This window comes from Athene noctua, chromosome 3, assembly GCF_965140245.1.
Source record: "Athene noctua chromosome 3, bAthNoc1.hap1.1, whole genome shotgun sequence".
NCBI classification, from domain to species: domain Eukaryota; kingdom Metazoa; phylum Chordata; class Aves; order Strigiformes; family Strigidae; genus Athene; species Athene noctua.
Window position 1 is genome coordinate 31,509,195 of NC_134039.1, and position 23,342 is coordinate 31,532,536.

General features: G+C 44.1%; 1 protein-coding gene across 1 annotated transcript; it reads left to right on the forward strand.

The window, feature by feature from the left end:
* Positions 1-68: 68 nt before the first annotated feature.
* On the forward strand, positions 69-22,124 carry ACO2 (aconitase 2). Its single transcript, XM_074902573.1, has 18 exons — positions 69-175; positions 5,926-6,068; positions 7,332-7,590; positions 9,841-9,933; positions 11,875-12,033; positions 12,433-12,583; positions 13,880-13,984; positions 14,243-14,334; positions 14,618-14,723; positions 15,806-15,963; positions 17,043-17,116; positions 17,820-17,931; positions 18,127-18,249; positions 18,447-18,602; positions 19,737-19,928; positions 20,649-20,781; positions 21,085-21,206; positions 21,625-22,124. Exons 1-18 carry the CDS (start codon positions 140-142, stop codon positions 21,766-21,768), a joined length of 2,358 nt encoding a protein of 785 aa, XP_074758674.1. The 5' UTR covers positions 69-139; the 3' UTR covers positions 21,769-22,124.
* Positions 22,125-23,342: the final 1,218 nt, after the last annotated feature.

Here is a 23,342-nt window from a genome sequence, read left to right on the forward strand (position 1 = left end):
TAGCCCTCTTCTTAGGGCGAGTATCTCCCTGCCAGGACCTGCACGACCCCGCCCCTTGACGCCCCGCCCGCGCGCCGGAGTTGTGAAGGGGGCCGCGTGACGCCATCGAGGCGCGACTTCATCTTTGTCAGTGAACAAAATGGCGCCGTACTGCGTCCTGGCGGCTCGGCTGCGGGTGAGCGGGGCGGCGTGGGCGAGCGAGCGCGGGGGCGTGGTGGCGGCGTGGTGGCGGCTGCAGCGGGCGGGAACGGGAGCCGCGGTGGGGCGAGGACCGTTACCCGCCTAGCGGGCGGGAGGCCGTAGCCTCCGGGCCGGGCTGTCCCCGCCCGTTCCCGCCTCCGCCTGTAGGTCAGCGTGTCCCCGGCGCGGCCCGGCGCCCCGTTTCTATGGCGATGGCGGGTCGGCCGCGGCGGCAACGCGGCCGCCTCCCGGGCCCCGGGGCAGGGTGCCTCCCGCCGCCGGGCCCGGCTGGCCCTCAAGGTGAGCGCAAGGTGAACGGGGCGGCGGGGACGCGGCCTGGGCCCGCCGCCTGCCCCTTGTCCCGGCTGGACCCCGCCTCGGTGGGCTCGGGTCGCTGTCAAACCGCGGGCCTGGCGGGGTGCCGGGCGGAGCGGTGAGCCTGAGGGCATGGACAATAAAAAGCCTTTTCCAGGGACATGCTTTTTTCTTTGTCTTATATTTCTTCCCCATATCAGTGTGCAGCCACAGCACAAGGTGACTCCTCGTTGTGTGAATGAGTGCAAAGGCTATCTTTTGGCTACTTCTATGCAGAAATCTACTTTTAATATGAACAGAAGCCCCTGGGTGAAAAAGATGCCAGGATCTACATATAAATAGGACCTAGGAAGACTGAAAAAGCCACCTGGACAGGCACATAAACTTCCTCTTTTCCAAGGCAGCGATAGTGATTCACTTGGTTTATCATGACCTCTAAAAATCACATCTGCCTGTAATATGAGCTTGCCATGGAGATTCTCTTATTTGAGACATTATTGTATTTAGTGTGTACTCCATAACAAAGACTTCATTATTTTTTTAAAGCCTGGGAGGTAAATATCAGAATGCAGTTTTATTTTTTAGGGCCGCTAACAAGGATAAGGAAGCCTGTACTCCCCTTAATAAAGCATGGGATGAGGTCAGGCAATTTAACTTCTCAGTTTGCCATTTGTGACCTTGGCCAATGTGTTCCCTTTTCTTAGGGAGCCAAACTAAGAACTTGGCTTCGAGTATACTGAAAGTACTTTGTGAAGCTTAATTCATGTTTTATATTACTTCCTTACTTTAGAGGTAGGCCTCATAGCTTTTTTTAATGTAAGCAAAAGTAACAGAATAGCACCTTTCAGTTAACTTGTTATATTCATTCTTAATTGTTAAAGAGTTTTTAATTTTCACTTTGAACAGAAAAGACTACTCATAGAATGAGGGCAAATCCTTTATTAAGATGATGAATTTTTTCTCATTTTATGGTGTGTCGTCACATGAGAACAAACAGTCATTTGCTGAAATTAATATTTGTCTAATATAAAACAACTGTGCTAGCACAGTGAATATGGTGAATTTAGTATTCTATATCAAGCTCAAGGTATGTGTTTTTTTTCCCCTGTGAAGGACTAAATCTATGATGATAATCAAATATGCTTCTAGGTGATCTCTTTCAGATGCAATTTTTTTTTTTCCCACGTTTAGCAGCCTAAAGATTAATGAATATGAGGATCATCTTGCCACTCACTATGATAATGCCAGCATTGACCATGGGTTATTAACATTGGTTCTACTCGTCTCACATCCTAGAACTGTTTTGGAATTGGAACTGCATAGGAAGCTTACCTCTGAGGGAAATAAATTTGAATTAGCTTGTTTTGGGCTAACTGCCCGATTTAAAGTACAATTTTTCTAATAGCCTTAAAGGGTTGAGATCTTTTTCATGCCTGTCTGAGAGATGCTTTTAGTAGCATCCCATTTCTCAAGCCATGTTGGCTGAGGATTGACTCAAAGAGTAGTACTGTAAAACTCTGAACTGTTCAAAGTATCAGGGATTCGTAGGCAAGTACTGAAATTTTGTATGGGAAGTTCTGTGTATGCTGGCAAAAATCAGTGCTGGCTAGAGCTAAACTGATCTTCAAAACCCTAATTTTGGTTGCTCTTTGGAGGTGGGTCTAGAAAATTAGACTGCATTTACAATTTGATTATACTACACTGCTTTTTTTAGTCTGAATCATGGTGAATGTTGGAAACTTGGCCAATATTCTTACATCAGGGAGGATGAGGAAAGATGGTATTTTGGGTTTCGGCTAGGATTTCTAGGACTGATTTTGCAGATGGGAGTGCGTGTAGCACAGTTTCTACTCTTTTGAACGTGAGCTTTTGCTTACTGGACTTGTCTACCATATCTGCTGCCAAAATGTAAGTTAGTTTCTGAATTCAGACTCCCCTTGCATCTGGATCATTCACTGTGGTGAGCGAAATGCAAGGTAGCTAGCTTTTCAAGATGAGCTTTCCAAATCTATAAAGATAAGTGCTGGCTTCCTTACAGAGATTTCAAAAATAATGACCCATTTAATAGACTGGCTTTTTTAAGTCTTTTAAGGAAGTTTAACCCTGCCAAAATACCCATAGACTTAGGAGCCCTGTGATAATTATTGCCATTTCTTTTACTGAAATCTGAAAAGGACACTCAGATGCTGGGATAACAGATTCAGTGCCAGGTGAGAGGACATCACTTGGCACCCATTTGCTGGGTGGTCAGTCTGGAAATTAACAGTTCCTGGACAAAAGGGAAAATGTATATATTGCTGACTGCCTACTTCCCTTGGCTATTGGTCTCAAGGTACTTCTCACTACATAAAAATACACCACAGAAGGCCTTCCAGACCACCTACTATTTCAGGGATGAGTGAGAGAGAGAGAAGCTGGAAACTGTTAGGCTTGTGGCTTTTCCTTAATCTTCTTTTTCTACCACCCTCTTTCTGAGGATACAGTGGAAAAAGGACAGCCATGGAGAATCAACAAGTGTGATGAGTGATATCTTGTAGATTCTTTATGAGGTGAGATCAGACTTTTGAACCAGGCAGTGGATGCTGTTGCTCATTGTTGGTGATGGATCCTTAGGCTTGCTGGGCACCAACGTGAGAACAACTGTCTTGAATCAGATTGATTCCCAATAGAGTAGAGTCTCGGATGAGATTTAAATTGCAGTAAAATGAAGAGAGCACAGTTTTAATAGGTGCCTTTTAAGTCTTATGTAGACAAAAATGATTCTCTAGTCTCCTGGAACTGATTGGTTAAGGTGATTATTTTTCCCCATTCTTACTGGCCATCACAGAAACAGGCCTTCAGTTTTGCAGACTTCTCTTGCCGATCTCCATGTCCAGACACATTCTTTCACCTCAAACATGCTCCCTTCCCACTTCTGGTAGCCTGAAGTTGTGGTCAAGCAGGAGTCAACTACTTTGTATTGCTACTTCTGTGACTACCATGTCAATATTTATATAGTATTTGAATAAATACTACATTTAATCGAGCAATTTCATGAAGTAAAAAGATACATAGACATGTATGTTCAAACTGAAAAGATTTTATCTGAAAGGTTTATTTGCACCTCCCTTTGGAGAGCCCTGCTTCAGATTTTTATCATAATCAGCTTTGGTCCCAGGCAGGACTAGAATGCTATGAAGCCTCTGCCATTACTTTAGTTTGCAAATGTGTTCTTCTGTATGCTGAATTATGGTGGAATTTAGCTTTCAGTTTACTGGGTGACAAGGAGGAACTCTTAATCAGTTGTGTTACAGGGTTGGGGGGGTGAAATGGAAAGAAGGAATTACTGCATTAGACCAAAATACTTTTCCTGGTCTGGGGAAAAGATAATTCTTTAATAAACATTGATGAAATCCCTCAGTGTTTCTTTCAGCCACTCCAGCAGTTGGAAACTTTCACAAGATAATGGATGTCTTGTGAGACAAAGACATTTCCACAGCATTAATTGTGCTGGGAAATTCTTAAGTCTAAGAAAAAAGGCATAACTAAACGAACACAGAAGTTACATGGCTACCAGTAAAGAGCAGCTTAAGTATGTTAAACAGTAAGAAGCTGGGTGGTGTTTGGATTGTTTGGGGGTTTGGGTTTTGGGTTTTTTTGCTGCTGGAAGAAGGAGAAGTCTCAACTCTGACACCTATGATATGTTCTGGAAGTTCTAAGCTTAAAGTGCAGCACAGTGAAATTTGATGACTGGGTTTCGTTTGCACTCCTGGAGGAGCAGTGCCCTCTCTTGTACCGCTATGTTCACTTACTTGAAATATTCTTTAATGAAAGTAGTGTGCAGCTGCTGTAGGTCCGTATTGCTCCTACCAAAAGCTCTTTATCTAATAGCTTAGGATTGTTTGGTAAAAAAAACCAAACTAAACCCTTATTGCTAGTGAGCTAGCGATTATGATCTCACTAGATTTCCTGAACTTTTTATTGTGTAAGATACTAACAAATGTTATCAAAAGGACATAAAGCAAGAGATTTGGATAAAAAAATTGTGACATCTCATTGATTGTGATTATTTCAGGCAATGTTTTCAATGCTGGTTACAAGAAAACTCAAGAAAATATTTGCAAGGAAACATTAAAAACAGACCTAAAGAACTGACTAGCATTTTTGACAATGCAAAACCGGTGGTAGGTACTGTGATTGTGTTCTGTGCAAGGAGTATTTCCTGATTTATAAGCATACATATGAAAGGCATATTTAATGCAATACTGCTATGTTTATTGACCTGTATTTACCAAAACTTTGTAATGCTGAAGTAGAGGATGAATAGAAAAAACAGGATTGATTGCGTAATACTGGAGGAGGAAAACCCCTGAACTCTTGTCTTCAGTCTGTTTCCAGACCTTCTAGTGCTGATGACTGAGACTTTCAAAGGATGTAAGAAATGCATGTGCCAAATCCTTGGAAGTTTTTATGGAGGCTGCCCTCTGTCTCAGTTTACAAAGCTGTGTGAGAGCCTTTTAATCCTGGCTCTTTCAGGTCAGGTGCTGTAAAGGTGCCTCATCATAGCCTGCCCTTCTCCCATGTTCCAGGGAACTGTTTCACTGTGGAAGTTGCCAAGCGAAATTTGGGCTTTCTTTCCATGGCATTTTCTGCTGATGTGTTCAGCTTGCAGTATTCATCTGTCTTGCTGTTAACTCACCTGTAAGGCATGTTTTTCTTAAGGGAAGGGTGAGTATGTCTTTGAGAAATTGTAGATAAATAGCACGTGGATCTGTGCATCCAGGTTGGTGCAGCTGATGTATTTGTTCCAGGTTGTGCCTCTCTCCTGCTCTGTTACATTGTAGACCAGGCATGTACATCAAAGTCACTCTAGCAAGCATTGAAACATAGCTCATGTTATGTGGAAATATAATAAGCTTTGTAATGGTATGCAGGGACCCTGCATGGGGAACTTAGTATGTGATGATAGAACAGATGGGTATCTACTCAGTCCCATACTGTGTCACCTGCCAGTCCTTCAATATAAACTCAATACCAGTGAGAAAATACAAACCTAGGCTTTGCTTGCTTTGGAAACTGCATAGGTTCTTCTCCACCATGGCTGTAATATGTCAGGAGTATAGCAAACTGGTGTTTGCCTGAGAATTATTTTAGCATTGCCTGAAAGCACTTTTCTCACTGAAAGTGTAAGGCATCTGGTGCTATAATTAGAAATGTAAAATAATTTGGTAAATGCTACCCATTCTGGGTAACTTGGTGTTCCACTGTTTAATGTAATATGCAGTATTGTACCATCAGATATTCATCGGGTGCCTTTAAAAACCTTTGCAATTTTTCTATTTCTCAGCCTGTAAAGCCCCAAGAATAACGACTGAAAAACAGTTGATTTATTGATATGTTATAGGAATTCACTCTGCAAGGTTCCAGTGCTAATACTCTTCCTTTTTCCAGCATGCCTTGAATAGTGGGATACGACGCTACCATGTTGCTCCTGTCCTGTGCCAGCGGGCCAAGGTGGCCATGAGCCACTTTGAGCCTAATGAATACATAAATTATGAAAAGCTGGAGAAGAACATCAACATTGTCCGTAAGAGGTAAGAGTGGAGGAAGGAAGAGGGGAGGGGTCAGTGTGCAGAATTCAGCTCTGAAGTGACGTGAGGGGAGGAAAAAAATGTAATGGGACCCTGGCATAGGGAATATTTACTAGGGAGGGCAGCTTTGAGCAGTGGCAGTCACAAATGTGACTGAGTTGTAGTGTCACCACATAGTGGTGGAGTACTGTGGGAAGAGTTGAAGGTTATGATGAAGCACTGCAACAGGCAGAAAACAAGGCCGGTGCAGAGGAGGTGCTAGAAAGGGCTCTGTCCTCTTTGTTTAATGCCCTCTTTGAGGAGCCTTCATACTGGCCCTTGCTCCTTTCTGGGGAAGCAGCATGTGGGCAGCATTCATTATAGACTAATGCTCCTTTGCACTGTGTTTCAGCAGTGAATGTTCTCCTGTGTTTCACTGTAGGCGTTAGGCATGGAAAGGAGGGCTAGAATTCATAGCATATTTAAACATAGTGACCTTAATCTGCTGATAGAGACTCGTGTGCCTGCAAAGTTGTCATTCCTGCTCCACTTACCTCGGCAGGGGTCTGTATGAAGTGCTTCAGTCTGCGCATCCTTTGTTAAATGCGGTAGCTCTCGTTTCAAGTCATTGTATCTACTTAGGTACTTAGTTCTATTACGAAGTGCTTCTTTACAGAACGGGTTGTTGGGCATTGGAATGGGCTGCCCAGGTCAGTGGTGGAGTGTTCATCTCTGGAGGTGTTTAAGAGTCAGATCAACTTAGCACTGAGGGATATGGTTTAGTTGGGAACTGTTAATGTTGGGTTGATGTTTGGACTGGATGATCTTCAAGGTCTTTTCCAACCTAGACAATTGTGTGATTCTTGGAAGGTCTCACCACTGACATAAATAGGTTCCTCAGCTGGTACAACTGCAGGATGAAAGGTCTGAGGTCATGAAATTCTGCTTAGTTGTACTTGCTTGCTGTGGGATATGGTATTTGTGAATTGATTCTGACCTCTCTCTCACCTCCTGAGGTATGACACAAGAAATGTTTCTTTTACTGTGTAGGAAGACTATAAAAGAAAGCATAGCGACATCAATCCGTATACTTTTGAACTTTCTGGACTGAGCCTTTGTTTTAGCCATCTGCCAGTTGATATTTTAGTGCTGTAGGAAGAGCATGGAGGTTTCTGTGTGTTAATAGGTCCTAACAGTCCAAGTGATATGAGGAAATGTTCTGTTACATGTTTAAAAGGGCAAACATTGAGGTACACAAGATGCAGATACTACAATTCTTCTCCCCAGGCTTGACCGTCCCCTGACCTTGTCTGAGAAGATTGTATATGGACACCTGGATGACCCAGCAAAACAGGAGATTGAGCGGGGCAAGACCTACCTGCGCTTACGGCCAGACCGTGTGGCCATGCAGGATGCCACTGCTCAGATGGCAATGCTACAGTTCATCAGCAGCGGGCTGCCAAAAGTGGCTGTGCCTTCCACCATCCACTGTGATCACCTCATCGAAGCCCAGTTAGGTGGTGAAAAGGATCTTCGAAGAGCAAAGGTCACTATTGCAGAGACTTAAATGCTGTCTGTTTTACAGCCTCTTTCCAGTCAAAGAAAAAGATTTTTTTTTTTTTTTGACCCAGGACAGCCATGAGTCAGCTATGATAACAGATTGCCTGTGGTGGTCAGCTCTGTAGATAGGAGAGATGCAGCAAAGAAACAGAGTATATGGATATTTGGGACTTTTTCAGCAGAGATTCATCCATTACATGGTTTAAAGGACCATGAATGTAGGAAAAGCTAGTCTTAATCTGTTAATGATGGAAGCCCAGGTTGTATGTGTGTTCTGGAGAGTGAGAAGGTATTTCAGCTAAGGGAACAGGAAAAATTTATTTCAGAGGGAAAAAAGGGAAGACAGATTACTCTAGAGTGTTATGCTTTTTATGCCACAGTACAACAGTGTGAAAAACTTCCTGAACGTATGTCTGCATAGCACTGGTATATCCTGTGAGGGGGGGAGAAAATAATTACTTTTGTTTTTCAAACCATTTGCTAGCGATTAGCTGAAGAAAACTAACTGAAGCATGTGCAGCTTTCACGGCTAGTGAGGGTAGATGTAAAAGTATATAGAATCATGGAGGATGTTGGTTTTTATTTGGGAATTTCAATGTGGTTTTTGTCCAGCTGCTGATTCACTGTCTCTCTTAAATTTCCTGCTCACTGTTTTACTGCTTATTCCTCTGTAGGGGCTTCTGTTAAATATAGGCACATTCATCTCTGTCCTACATACCACAGTGCATCTGCCAAGGAAGAACATGCTCTTAGCATAGCAGAGAGGTGGAGAAAATCTTGTTACTCCAAGTGGACCTAGCCTAAGTCCACTGTCAGAGCCAGGAGCAATTGCACCTTGAATGTTGATACCAAAATTTACAAACAGTAAACAGTTTGTGGGAGCTAAGCTGCATTTTAAGATTTTAGTCCATTTCTATTCTGAGAAACTTCTGATGTAGCTGCTTCTGGCTTCCTTCTTCAGACCACAATAAAGCAACCTATACCACTCAGGAGTGAATTTGGGGAGTTCTTGCTCGACTTGTCTCAGTCCCAAGTTGTGTGATTAAGAATTTGGGACATTAAATAAGACAGTTTCTCTTCTTCCCTTTACCTCCTGTCTTCCCCTTCCCCCTATTCCTGCATTTGTTCTCTGCAGTGCAATTATATTTGCTGTAGCCTTGAGCTGAGCTGAGTCCCTTCTTTGCCATCCGCTTTGAGCAGAGCAAGTAAAAGTCCTGCCGCCTTCTGACTGGGTTTTGCTTCTGCTGCTGCCAGTTGGCACACAATGAATGCTGGCAGGCCAGAGGGTGGTTTGGATCTGCTCCTGGCACATCAGCATGCTTTACTGGGGGAGGGATGCACAAACAGAGTGAAGTGACCCAACTCCCAGTGGAAAACAAGGCTTAAAGAACTGCTGCTGCCTCATGGGAAACTTCAGCAAATGTGCACTGAGACAATTCTTCCATTATCTCCAGTTTCCCCTTTCTCTTTATTCTGAAGGGTAGCTGCATGAGAACAGTTTAAGAAACTCCTCCTAGTGCTTATCTTATCTACTCTGCCACTCCTCTGCCAAGATCTGTCAGAACATAATAGTGTCATACTTCCTTGGCAACTGTGGTTATTCTCACAAGCAATTTTCACGGTGTGACCTCCACCAATAATGGTGGTAGTGCAGCAAGAAAGGCAGCGTTGTGTGAGTCTTAAGCAGGGGATTTGGTAGAATGAGAAATGACACCCACCAACTCCCCTAGCAGTGAGCAACTTCCATTTCTATTTCTTAATCTGTAAAAATAAAACCAAAATACTGATCTAAGGGGCTTGAAATGTCTGCAAAGCATCTGTAAAAGCAAAAGAAACACCTGGTAGAGAGGGAAGGAGGGGCTAGAAGAAGAGAGGGAAACAGGTTAAACACCACCACCCCAGAATACAAGAACTGAACAGAGCTTTTTAAATGCCTTATTGGCAGGTTTTTCCTTTAATTGTGCTATTTCTGTTGTGCTGTTCAGAATTGGAAACTAAAAAAGATGCTTTAGTAGAGCTACAAGTTGGATTAAATTAAATGGCCTGTTACACTTGATTGGTAGTCTTGATCCCCTTTGGTTTTAAAAGAGTGGTGTGCACCTCCATCTAGCCACTACAAAACCGTGGAGCAAACTACAGACAGGCATGGGAGGGAAGGGAATGTGTTTGAATGAGTTCTTGATGTATGGAAGTACAAAATGTGTTACTAATGCTATGCACTTCCATGTGTGAATAGGACATAAACCAGGAGGTGTACAACTTTCTAGCAACAGCTGGTGCCAAGTATGGAGTGGGATTCTGGAAACCTGGGTCGGGAATTATTCACCAGGTAAAGTGTGTCTGTGTTTGCAATCTCTGAACGTGCAGTGGCTCTTTTACCTTATGCTGAAGAGAGAGCTCAGGTGCAAACCCTTAGAGAATTTCACCAGCTTAGGGAAACATCTTGCTTTCCTTGGGGCGGGTGAGGTTTCTTGCTTCCTCTCTCTCTCTCTTGATAACAGTGGTTTTTCTTAAAAGGTTATTTTGGTCAAACTGTACCCTGATTTGCAGTTAGGTAGTGCCCACAGCATGCCCATGCCATGTGCATCACAGAAGCTTGAAATATCTTAACTGCTTATGGGCTGGCTCCTCTTGGTATGATTGGGACAGTAAAGTGATGCCATGAAACTGGCTATAAAGGGCTTATGTGAATTGCTTTTGGTGGTAAGGAAAACATCTTTGGGAACATACTTTTTTTAGGGTTATTTTGTATGCATTTGGTTCCATAAAAACCAGGAGAGTATATAAGGACACCAAACAGAGCAGCTTACTTTAAGTACTCAAGAATGGCAAGTTGCTATGTGAATTTGAATAAAAGGCAAAATGGTTTCCAAGTCTGATATTCTCTTGTTATAGCACTTGCATCTTAAATGACTATGACCATTGCAAGATAACTTACCACTTAATGAGGCTTTTTGTTATTTAAAACCAACACCTCTGGCAGGATTTCCTACCTTGCTTTGTAGGTCCAGTAGACGTTTCTCATTGTTCCTCTGAGTCAGAGGCAGTAAAAATTTGAAGTGCAGCATGAAGCAAAAGGAGTGGGGAGTAGAATGGATGACTGATAAGCATCCTGTCAGCAGGGAACTTGTGGCTAGGTGCAGTCAAGAGCTCTCTGCTCTGTTTTCTTAGCTACAAAATGAGTTACTAAGGTTACCTTAACTGGTGTGATACAACAGAGAAAGGAAGGAGAACAGGTGAACTCTTCAAAAAGTTATGGAAATGCCTCAGGTCATTTGTACTCTGAAACGACCTGTAACATCTGTCACGTGGCAACATAGCTCTGTGCCATGGTTACCAGCTTTCTTGTGGCTCACTTTCTCTGGCTGGAAAAAACTGGTTGGGTTGTATAGCTTCAGAGTCCAACTCCAGCAAAGTGAAGCCTTGAAAGTGACCTTTCTCATATTAAGGTGAGCCACAAGCAAATAAAGCTGGAAGTAGTAGAAGCAAAGCCTTGGTCTTCTCAATAAAGGGCCACCTTAATTCTTTCCAAACTGTTTGGAGCACATGCTGCGAGTCCTGTGCTTCCCAGAAAGGCTGTCCGTAACGTAGGTGTGGCACACATGCAGTGAGAAGTTTATTAGCTTGAGTTCTCTACTGTGTTGCTACCATAGAAAAAATAATTTTTCATTGAAGAACTGTTTTGTGGTTTTGTTAATAGTTGAAGAGTCTTGCGTGGAATCAATAGCAGCAATAAGGGAAGGTCAGCTTCTCAGTTTATTTGTGAGGGATTCGAATATGTGATTAGGTTTTGGCTGGTGACATGGGTTGGAGGAGCCTGTTGATATTCTAATGCTATGGGAGCATAAAAACTATGAAAGGTCTTGCTAGCTCTGGATAGGTGAGCTGACTTGCTCAGCAGTTGATTAAGGGTGTGGAGGCTAAGGAACAGACTCTTGAGCCCTAAGAAAGGTGGCACCTTAGCAGAAGCCTAAACTGGAAGGAAGGAGTCTTCCAGTGAAAAAATGGAGATCACTATTTAAGTTTTCTTACTATCCTGGGATGAGCAAGGATCCTAGGGCTAAGACTTGGTACCTTGTTCTGTTGTTACATCCTCCACGAGGAGGATGAAACAGAAGTGAATTTCCAATCCAAACCAAATTCAGTTACTTTCTTGCTACTGAAATCTGAAAATACAAAACTGATCTAAATTCTTCTTGTCTTCTTCCTTGCTGTCTTTCCCTTTTTTTCCCAACAAACAAGCAAGCGAACAATCCATTTTTATTTTCAGATCATTCTTGAGAACTACTCCTACCCTGGGGTTATGCTGATCGGCACAGATTCACACACCCCCAATGGAGGTGGCTTGGGAGGAATCTGCATTGGTGTGGGTGGAGCTGATGCTGTAGATGTCATGGCAGGAATCCCTTGGGAGCTCAAATGCCCAAAGGTAGGAGCAAAAGGAATACTACTCCTCGATGTGAAGGGTGAGATATATGTAAGAAATGTTGATTTTCTGGCACTACATATATAAGATACTATATACAATTACAGTCTTGTTTGTAATCACACACTGGCTTAAACAGCTGGTCTGTGATTCATTGGTAGCTTTGACTTTCCATTTCCAGCTTTTTTATTCAGGGACTGAGAGTGATAGGCGGGTATTGATCTCCCTTCAGTTCGCCCTGTCAGTGGTTTCAGTCCTTGTGCACGTTATGATACTTCAGGATTTTCTCTTTTTTGGTATTGTGACCACCCAGATTCTTAGGAAAAATTCTGCAGAATTGTTTTGGCTGCTGAAAGGAAATAGTGTTAGTATTTTTATTTTCTTTCCCCTAATGTTGCCCAGGTTATTGGTGTAAAACTGACTGGCAAGCTTTCAGGCTGGAGTTCTCCTAAAGATGTGATCCTGAAAGTGGCTGGCATCCTCACTGTCAAGGGTGGAACAGGAGCCATCATTGAATACCACGGGCCTGGTGTGGATTCAATCTCTTGCACTGGTAAGACAAGGTGAATCTCTTACCTGGAGTGGATTGTTGTTGGAGCTCGGTATTGAGTTGTCTGTGGAGGCTGGGAAGGGAATCAGGCAAGAAGTACTAAATGTTCTCCCTTAGCCTGGCTGGGTGATAAGTACACGGCAAACTGGGAGAGCAGGTGAGAGTGGTGTAACAAGGTAGGACTCGCTCTCCTTGAAAAAGTGACCTCTTTCTGTTAAATGTTCTTCTGACTTGGAGAACACTGAATGGTTAATTGTGAAGAATCCTGTGAGATGGTGCATCAGGATAAGAGTAAGGGTGGAGGTATTCCAGTGTATGCTTAGAGGGTGGAGATGTCAGAGATAAAGGCTGACATTTTAATTTCAGCCTAAAATAGGCTATGGATAGAGGAAAGAAACAGGTTGAAGGGGGTACATGTGTGACAGCTACTAAAGAAAAGGCTTTTTAGAAAGGCAGGGCAGAGAGGAGACCAGAAAGCAGCAGTCTGTAACGCACAGTCTTACACTAGCTAATTGTGGGGCTTTGTTGCTGAATTTGAACCAGCAAAAATTGCAGTTGTCTGTAATGATGCTAGTTAGGACCAAATTATGAGGTGTCCCTTCCTTTGGCTTGAAGTGCAGCCTTCAAGCTGAGCTTCTCCTCTCCATTTGCATGGCTTGGCTACAACTTGGAATATTTGGTTTTATAAACTGAGAGGAATTTGGGATTTTTCTGCTGTGAAATCAGAGGAACTTGACCCGTTATATCTGCTTCTAGCTTGTTAAATGTAAAACAGCAACTTCTACAGCTTCATTACTATGTCCTTGAAAGGCATGGGTGATCACAGTGCTGTGAGCAAATGTTTGGATTATTTTTAATTGTGTTCTGTCACTGGAAGCTTTTTATCCAACCCATTACACTTCTGTCTCTTTCAGTAAAGATAAATGAGGTGGTAGGGAGGGACAGGACACTCATTGCAGGTAGCAGAGACACTGCTTACTGCTGTAAATATATATGGTGCTCAGTGCAGATGGGGGGTTCCCTGTCATCCCTTTCTGTATCTGCAAGAATCAGTCTATCTTTCAGCTTCTTCCTTGCAGAAAAGTCTGGTCACGGGCACTGTACTGATCAGAAATGTTAGGGGCTGAGCCAGCCATTATGCAGTCAGTGTGTCCTCTCTGCTGTGGAATCAGGTTTCTGTAGCTAGTTCCCTGCTCTCTCTTGGCTTTGCTGTCTTTTCCGTGGACTGACTTTTGAAGAATTGAATGGCCTTGGACTTTCTCTTTGACCCTGTGGTCTCTGCTCCCACTCCTTCTCTAGGAATGGCAACAATCTGTAACATGGGAGCTGAAATTGGAGCTACCACATCAGTCTTCCCTTATAATGCACGGATGAAGAAATACTTGGGCAAGACTGGGCGAGCTGGTAAGAGGGTTTGGGAGTTGAAGTGGGTAGAAGTGTGGGTTCAAGTGAGTGTGTATTCTGGGAGCAGCATCCTCCTACAATGGTGTCTGTGATTTCTGACCTCATGTGGTCCTGTAGGTCATCTGATACAAGCAGGAAGTCTATAGATGAAGTGGCTGGGGAAGTATATGGTGCATCCCCTGTGTTTAGCCATTCCAAGCTTTTTCTTTTCCATCATATTTGCTGCACTTCTCAGATCTCCTTTCTTTCTTATTCCAGACATAGCTGCATTGGCGGACGAATTCCAGCAACACTTGGTACCGGATTCTGGTTGTCAGTATGACCAGGTGATAGAAATCAACCTCAGTGAGGTAAGGCTTCCTTCACGCTTGCCATCTTGGATGTTGTGATGTGACTCTGCTTTGTGTGAATGTGGACCAAAATGAGAGTTTGATGCGACACCCCTGACACTGTGCTAGAACATGTAGCAAACACTCAGGTCTGCTTCACTGACAGCTGCTCCTCCGGTGTTCGTGTAGGAGAATCCTATTTAAACAGCTTCCAGATAGAGCTATGAAAGGAATTGATTTGCTGCTGTGTTTTAGGTTTTTTCTTGGCTACTGTAATTTCTGACTTTGTCACTGTTTCTTAAAGCTGAAGCCGCATATCAATGGACCTTTCACACCAGACCTGGCGCACCCTGTGTCAGATATTGGTGCTGTGGCAGAAAAGGAGGGCTGGCCTGTTGATATCAGAGTTGGTGGGTAGCATTTGCTTTCCTCTGCCTTCATCCTTGTGGCATAGATGTTGCACTCATGGGATAAGCAGTTGGTCACATAGCAATGCTTTAATTACTGCCATGTGTCTTTTGACTTTCCTGCAGTGTCATCTCTTTGTGGCCATATGAATTTGCTGGGAAGCGTAGTGGCCACCCAAGCCAGGTGGGTGGGATGAGATCTGGGATAGTTGCAGGGATTGTAATCTCAAGAGGCAGACAAGTTTGGGTTTTTTCCTTCTTGGAAACTTTTGGAATGATGGAGTTGACAGGAATGTTATCTGTTGAAGAGCACCTTTATTTAGAGTCTGTTGCATAGATTTGTCTGTCATAAAGATCTGTCAGGAGCATGATTGTCAGTCCTCCCAGCAGTTGGCTGTTGAGCTCTTGGGACACAGTAAAGTTAGTACTTGCTGTCCTAAAGAGCAGGCTTGGATATTTATATAATCACTTGTGGCATGGTAACCTGTCAGCCTGCCTCTCAAGTGTTGCTCACTGGGGGAATGGAAAGAATGCAAATACGTTGTAAAGGCCACATCCCAGGTGGGAAATGTATTATTCTATAGTGTTACAAATAGGATCAAGAACAGCTGTAACTGAAAGAAATTTATTTTTCATTGGTTAGCACCAGAATGTTGTCCAGACAGACAGTATGTCCTCATGTGGTCTTCATACTGTAACAGAATGCTTTCTTTTCATTATTTCCTCCATTTCTTGCCATCTTGCTTTGAAGCCTTTTCTGTCTTTGTAGAACAATACCTCTCTGTTGTAACTAGCTTAACCAAAGTGGAAGCAGGTGACACTTGGATCTTGTAAAACAATAACCAGACTAGTGACCAGGTAGCATGTTCTGACTGTGCAACCTCCAAAGCTGGACAAGAGATTGCTGGTGACCGCAGTGTATTTCTGGGAGGTTTGGCAGTGTTAGTACCTGAAACTGTTTCAGATTCCTTGTCAGCAGAAAAGGTGGTTGTCCTTTGGTTTTTCTGCTGAGAGATGGGTCGGGGAGAAGCTTCCTAGAACTGGGGCTGCAGTAACCACCTTCCTGTTTCTATCAAACACCACAGGCTTGATTGGCAGCTGCACCAACTCCAGCTATGAGGACATGGGACGCTCTGCAGCAGTGGCAAAACAGGCACTAGCACATGGATTGAAGTGCAAATCTAAGTTCACAATCACACCAGGCTCAGAGCAGATCCGTGCTACCATCGAAAGGGACGGTTATGTGAGTATGGCTGATCTTTACACTTCCAAACAGTAAGTGTTAAACTCTCTTCCAGGCAGTACTCAGGAGTCCAGAGGTAACTAATGGAAACATCTTAAACTTTGTCTTCACTTCTCACTAGAGGTACAATTATTGATGTAGTAACCAGCCTTGTATTACTATGCCTGTGGGTCCTGCTGTTACCTTGACAGTGTTTTGACTTTACTACCTGGGTGTGTAAGAATGGATCGGAACTGGACAGAGCCGAGACAGTTATCAGAAACTGAGACCCTGAGGAGATAACAGTATGCATAGCAAGGGGTGTCTTGTGCTCCTGGAGTTCTGTGGATGGCCGTGGCTGACGAAGAGCTAGCATCCACCTGCAACTCAAGTTTTCTCTTTAAGAACAGTTTAGGATGTGAGCAAGCCCTTTGTCAGAGGGGTGGTTCCCATTTTAGACTAAACTTTCAGCAAAACTCATATTTGATTTAAAAGGAGTGTTTCTGTAGAGGAACCATCACCTACTTTCTCCCCTTTACTGTACAGAAAATTGTTTTAATTAATTCTAATATATAGTAAATGTTAAATGTCACAGCATGGGGGCCAGGTGTTCACATGTGGCTATGTCCAGCCAATGCTTAATGCTTCCTCCCACCAAGTCCACAGTCATACCTTTCCTTAACAGCTGTCCTCCCAATTGGATTGTTTGCTGAATGAATGAATGGAGCAGGCATACACACTTGCCTGCACTGTCACTAATTACACGGACAGGAAGCATGTAAGATATTAATCAGACCAGACATTGCCCTTCATTCAGATATCTGCGAGTGACTGGATTGCTCGATTTGAAGTAGGCAGAGAATGGGACCATCATGGCAAGTCATCTTGCACTCTTCCCCAGTGTTAACTTACAGCTTTACTAGGATCAAACCCTGTGTGTTTATAAAAGTGACTCAAAACCTGCAAGCGAAAGGAGGAAGGGAATTTTCTCAGGCTTGGTGCTTTCTGTTAGAAGACAGGTGTCCTTTTCTCCTGAAAGAGCAACCCCAGAAACTGATTCCAGACTTTCTACTAGTAACAAAGTTGTTCTTTGCCCCCAGGCACAAATCCTGCGAGATGTTGGAGGGCTGGTTCTTGCCAATGCTTGTGGGCCATGCATTGGCCAGTGGGACAGGTAAAGTGAAAGACAGACTTCACTCTATATCTTTTAGGTCCTAAATTGTTCTGTGAAGCCAAATTTCATTGCGAGTATAACACACTGGGAATTAAAAATATATGCTTAAAAACCTGTTGCCCATAGCTGTCTGTGAAAGACTGCAGGTGTACATTGAGCCTTTAGAGTGAAGCTGCAGAATGGCCACAAGTGTGGCCACACCTGGAGGCTTCTTACAGTAGATAAAAAGCAGGGAGAGAGATTTGTTATCTGTGAGAGGGTGGACTGGAGTTTGGGTAGTCCTTTTAAAATAGGAAAAGTGAATTGGTCCAGCTTCAGTCATGGAGTGGCAGGGAGGAAAATTCCCAATAGAAGGGATTGGAGACATATTCTCATGTGGCTTTGTTGCTGCTAATGGTGGGATGTCCAAAGGCAACTGATTAATGTTTAGACAGTTCAACAGTGCACAACGTGAGCTATGAAAACTCCTCCAGGAATCAGCGTCTGATTGGTTTTGCACAATCCTTGGTTTTGAGTCTGAGCTTAGGGGAGGAAAATGTGTACAGGCACCATTTCATGTTTCCAAAATATAGTGATTGCTACCAAAACCAAGCTGGGGGATTGTCATGTTCCACTTAGATGAGGGAGAGAAGTGACTTAGCAGTGAGACTTCTAGAAGCAATATTCCCTTTGGACTTGGTGAGCACATTTGTTTCTTTTACAGGAAGGACATCAAGAAAGGGGAGAAAAACACAATAGTTACGTCTTACAACCGGAATTTCACAGGTCGCAATGATGCCAATCCAGAGACTCATGCATTTGTGACCTCTCCAGAGGTAAGAAACAGCCAGAGGGGGGCTGTGGAATAGTTCAGGGTGTCTGTGGAGCTAATTCCTCTGCCTGCAGGAGAGACCCAGTGTAGCTTGGTTGGTAACTTGGCTGCTGGCTTTGAGACTGTTAGGCATAGGACTTTCAACTTAAGAGAAGGTAGGTAGAATATGCCTTTAAATTTGTCATTTTTTTTTTTTCAGATTGTCACAGCCCTGTCCATTGCTGGCACCCTAAAATTTAACCCTGAGACAGATTACCTGACAGGGTCAGATGGGAAGAAGTTTAAACTAGAAGCACCTGACGCAGATGAGCTGCCCAAGCTGGTAACTGCTCGGTCTGAAGACAGAGGGAGGGAAGGCCTGTCACTAGTATTGTTTTATATGTAGTAAGGGAACTTTCGTGCACTGACCTCTTCCTTAGTGTTAAAACTAGAACAGGTGCAGTTGCCTGTATTGGCTTGGTCTCTTCATGTGCTGTTGGGGCTGGCTGAGGCTGATGATTTTCCTTTCTTCTTTGGAAGGAGTTTGACCCAGGCCAGGACACCTATCAGTACCCTCCCAAGGATGGCAGTGGACAGCATGTGGATGTGAGCCCCACAAGCCAGCGCCTTCAGCTTCTTGAGCCCTTTGATAAGTGGGATGGCAAGGATCTAGAAGACATGCTGATCCTCATCAAGGTCAGGAGTGAAGTCGGGGATCGGGGAACACCAGCTACAACAGGACTGCTCGAACAGGGGTTTGCACATCAATTGCTAGAAGCTTTGTATGTGCCTTTGAGCTATCTGTGATTCCCTCCCCTACAACCACATTGGTATGGAAAGTGAAGTGCAAGAGCCTGCCTTCCTTCCAGGTGTTTTCTTCTGATACTTCTTTCTGTTATAACTAAGAGACTTTTCTCCTTTGGGCTAGTGGTTAGCTAATACCATGAAAAATTAAGCTTGTTATACCATGTAATAGGATCCTACTCATACCATGCAGTCTGCAGAATTTGTCCCCGTTATAACCTGCAGCAGAAAGGTGGATGGGTTCTTTAATTAACATCTCTAATACCTGACTGTTTTAAGATGCATTTTGTCTGAATGAGGTTGTTAGGAACTTCTCATCCATCAGTATGTGTGTTCTCTTCCCATTTTATAGAAAGTGAAGTTGCTTCACAATAGTTAAGCATTGCATTTCAGTCTCATAATTTCTCCTCATTGTATGTGGTAACAGGCTGAAAACTTTGGTTAATACTGTGGTGAGTTCTGAAATGCAATCCCTTAGGAACTGACCTTCAGAAACATTGCTGATTCTCAGTGCCAGAGAGTTGCAGGTACTCCCAAGGGCCATACCGAGCTGTGCTTGTGGTTTTTGACGTAGGCAATTCCTTTGCAAGCACTTTGGGACTTACCAGTTGGAAGGTCATTATCTCTGGTTGGGAATTCTGTTCTTACAAGGTGAGGCGGCTTATGTGCACATTGGAAACTTACAGGAAACACTTGACATCTTGCTGAACTGCCCCAGCAGGGATGCTGAGCTGTAGCAGGAGGGGCTTAATTGCTTCTTGTACTTGAACCTGCTGCTGAGGGATGTGAGGACATGGCAGGAGGTGTCGTGGCTGAGCTCATTTTTGTAATGTACCCTTTGGAACCCAGTGCATGCAGAATGACCATTGTGTTCTGTCTTACAGTGTCTTGATTCTGTAACAGATGCAGTTCTCTTGGGTTCATGCCCTTAAAAAGAGATGTGAGGATCCTTCGGAATAAAAGTGTTGAGGAAAAGTCCAAGTCACTGTGATCCATCCTAAGACATTCTTTTCTTCTACCCTTTAGGTAAAAGGGAAATGCACCACTGACCATATTTCTGCAGCTGGACCATGGCTCAAATTCCGTGGCCACCTGGACAACATCTCCAACAACCTGCTCATCGGTGCCATTAACACTGAAAATGGCAAAGCCAACTCTGTGAGGAATGCATTAACCCAGGAGTTTGGGCCAGTCCCAGATACAGCCCGTTACTACAAGGTGAGACTTTACCCTGGCACATCTATTTTAAGAGGATGATCACACTTTGGGCAGTCTGTGCCAAGACTGTATATCTTGCATTCCTGCTCTCAAGTAACAGCAGCTGTGAATTCACTCAGCGTTGAGGTTTTTTCTTGGGACTACTCTGATGATGGCAGTACCTGTAGGAGATTCTCTCCCTACCTGCAAAAGGGAAGAGGGAGGGGCATCTTGAGACCCAGGGGGGACCAGAAATCATAGCTGAAAGGGGAAGAACTCCTTTAGGCACTGCACAGCTTACAAGGCATGGGTGTCATCAGACTGCAGCTAAATTTTGCCTCCTGGAGTATTTAATCTGTGACTAGTCAAATGTTTAAAGTCTCAGATTGGTTCTTCCAGTAGACAGAAGTTACCCATATCACTTCCTGAAGTAGAGCAGGGATCATGGCTGGTGTGAATGCTGGCTGCTCTGGCACAGGACCATGGAAAGAAAGGTGGCAGCAAGGGACTTGCTCTGGATCCCAAGGACAATCCTCATTAGCAAGGGTGGCAGTGCCTAACTGCTGTGAAGCACTTAATTCCTTTATTTCTGTCCTTGAAATCAAAGGGAGCTTTCTGGGAGTTGTCATAGCCCAACTATGTCAGTAGTGTAGCACTGAAATGAGATTAGTGGGTGGGTATTTATTGTTAATTCCTCACTTGAGTGACTGCAGAAATGTAAATCTGTTTCTTTTGTCACAGAAAATGGGTGTCAAATGGGCCGTTATTGGGGATGAGAACTATGGTGAGGGATCAAGCCGAGAGCATGCAGCATTGGAGCCACGTCACTTGGGAGGCAGGGTCATCATCACAAAGAGCTTTGCCAGGATCCACGGTGAGTCGGGATTTCTCTGTGATGTGTGTAAACAGAGTGTATTTGGTTTGGGTGGAGGCAGTGTTCACCTTGCCCCAGAGCTCAACACTGCAGGAACCCTGTCTGCTGACAGATGACAAGGTCCCGTTTGTCAGGAATCCTGTTATGTATCTGCTTAGATACACCAAAAGCAGTGGATATGCTGATTTTGCTACAAAGATAGTACTTGTTGTGGGAATACTACTACGAGAAGCACTAGGCAGCCAGCAGGTGATCCTGAACCCCTGCAGTGTGTTATAAACATGCTTGGTTTGTTCTCTGCAGAAACCAACCTGAAGAAGCAAGGTCTACTGCCTCTCACTTTTGCTGATCCAGCAGACTACAACAAGATTCATCCTGTGGACAAGCTAAGCATCGTGGGGCTGGCAGAGTTTGCACCTGGGAAGGTAACTGTCTGCATGTCTTGTCTGGGCAGGGACGTGCCGCTGACAGGACAGTATGGAGCCGTGTGCTCGAGGCCTGAAGCAGCACAGGCACTGGTGGGCAGTGCAGCCCGCCAGCCACATGAGACCAGTTGCACCAGTGGTTGGGGGGGCTAGAGAGCAAGTCATAGTCAGATTGCATTTTTCTGAACAGTTATGAGAAACCCTTGTAACTATTCCTAATTCCTAGAGTTGTTAGCTTAAGCACGAGTGTTCCCTAGAAGAAACTGCATCCACACTTCTATCTTAAAACCCACCCTGAGCTACAATTTTCCATTTTCAATTCTTTAAAAACATGTAGGAATTTTCCTGTCAGAAGCTTCAGTTAACTTGCTCCCTTGAAAGAGAAGGGGGGAAAATAAAAACTGTCTTTCTCCTTTAGCCTCTGAAATGCATCATCAAGCACCCCAATGGGAGCCAAGAAACAATCATGCTGAACCACACCTTCAACGAGTCACAGATAGAGTGGTTTCAAGCTGGCAGTGCCCTGAACAGAATGAAGGAGCTGCAGCAGAAATCAAGCTAAGTGCGCACAATGCCCCCAGTACACTGGACTCGATTCAGCTTTGGCATTTTCATGAAAGTGCAATTCCATGCCTACTGTTGGAATAAATGTCTGATCAAATGTAACCATAGCTTCCTTTTTGTTATGGTACTTCCTCTTCACTGACACTATGAAAAGGGAGTGCAGCTAGGCTTACTTTTGTCTGTTAAATTCCCCAGCTCCATTTTTCTATTTTGGCTCAATTTTGGTTGTCCCACAGTTATTTATATTTGCAAATAACCAGCTAAGGTGGGTTTTTCTGCTCAGTTGGTTGTTTTCTGTCCATTCACTTTACTGATGGCTAAAGACTTAAAATGAAAATAAAGAATGTGACCATCTCTTCTGCCTTGTGTTGTTACATTCGTAGTTCTGCTCTTCAGCCCCTGCTTCCCCTATCATTGTTGCTGAGAGGGTGGGAAAGAACTTCTTGGAGATACGGGATGGTACCTGCCCAGTTCTTATTCTGTAAATCTATATGAATAAAAAACCCAAACAAACCAACACCCACCTCGTAAAAAAAAGAGCCCTCACAGCTGTCTTGCACTGTTTATCCCTTGTCATTAGCCTCCTGCAGGCTACACTCATGACTGTCACCACCTTCCCAAACTACATTCCTGTCTAGGGCAACAGTGCCACTCCTGCAACAATGACAAACTTGCAAGGAGCAAGTGATTTACATGCTTTCCCAGCATCATGCAGGAAACCCACTTCCTCAAGCACAGCTTGTCTTTTCCCCCACAGGAGCTTAATGTTGAGGATCTCCTTAGAGCAGCACATAAAGCCATGCAGCTGCCACCTCCCTGCACTCCTGGGAGCTCTGACCCTGTGACAGGAGCAGAGCACAACGACTACTTGGAGGTGCTTGGGCTGTTCTCTGCCCCTGACCCCTCCCAGGACCAGCCAGTGTGGAAGCCTCTCTCTGGGTGTTGAGGCTCTAACTTGCTTCACCCAAATTTCCACCTACACAAACAGCTGAGGGTGTTCTGTAAACAGTTTGTTTCCATCACGGCTAGATGATTGCATGTCTGAGCACTACTGTTCTATAGACCGCATTCAGGGAGCTTATTGTCTGAGCAGATGGACCTCAGTTACTATGCAAGCCTGAAGAATTCTGGGCTCCCTTTTAATTCGGGCAATGCACCAGGAATAACAGTTCAGAATTAAGGGGTTCCAACAACACTGCAGGGAGGGTGCTGGTGACTCAGGCTTTGTTTTCACAGTTGGAGGTTAAGCAGACCCACTATCCCAGGGAATTATAACCCCTTCCTGCCAAACGTGGCTGGCTTTGTAATTATGTGCAACATCACTCTCTTGGCAACGGGCCCTGCATAGATTTTACTCACCGTTTTGTTCCCCCCTTTCCTTTCACTGCTGTCAGGGAGGATGGTGGCAATTGTTTGTTATTGGCTGTTAGAGCAGAGCAAAGTGTTGGTCTCAACACTGTCTGCCTTGAAATCCAAGTAGCTAAACTGCAGGAGGCACCTTTTTTCTTCCTGCTAGGCAGGAAGCTAATAGTTTCCCCACAAATTTTACAGGAAGGCAGGCTGTGTGGTTTT

What these genes read in the sequence shown, in the direction of transcription:
- ACO2 (XM_074902573.1), top strand. Translation starts at nt 140, where the DNA reads ATGGCGCCGTACTGCGTCCTGGCGGCTCGGCTGCGG. An exon ending in GGATTCAATCTCTTGCACTG is followed by an intron (nt 12,584 to 13,879) that starts GTAAGACAAGGT and finishes CTCCTTCTCTAG; the next exon opens with GAATGGCAACAATCTGTAAC. An exon ending in GCCTGTTGATATCAGAGTTG is followed by an intron (nt 14,724 to 15,805) that starts GTGGGTAGCATT and finishes CAAACACCACAG; the next exon opens with GCTTGATTGGCAGCTGCACC.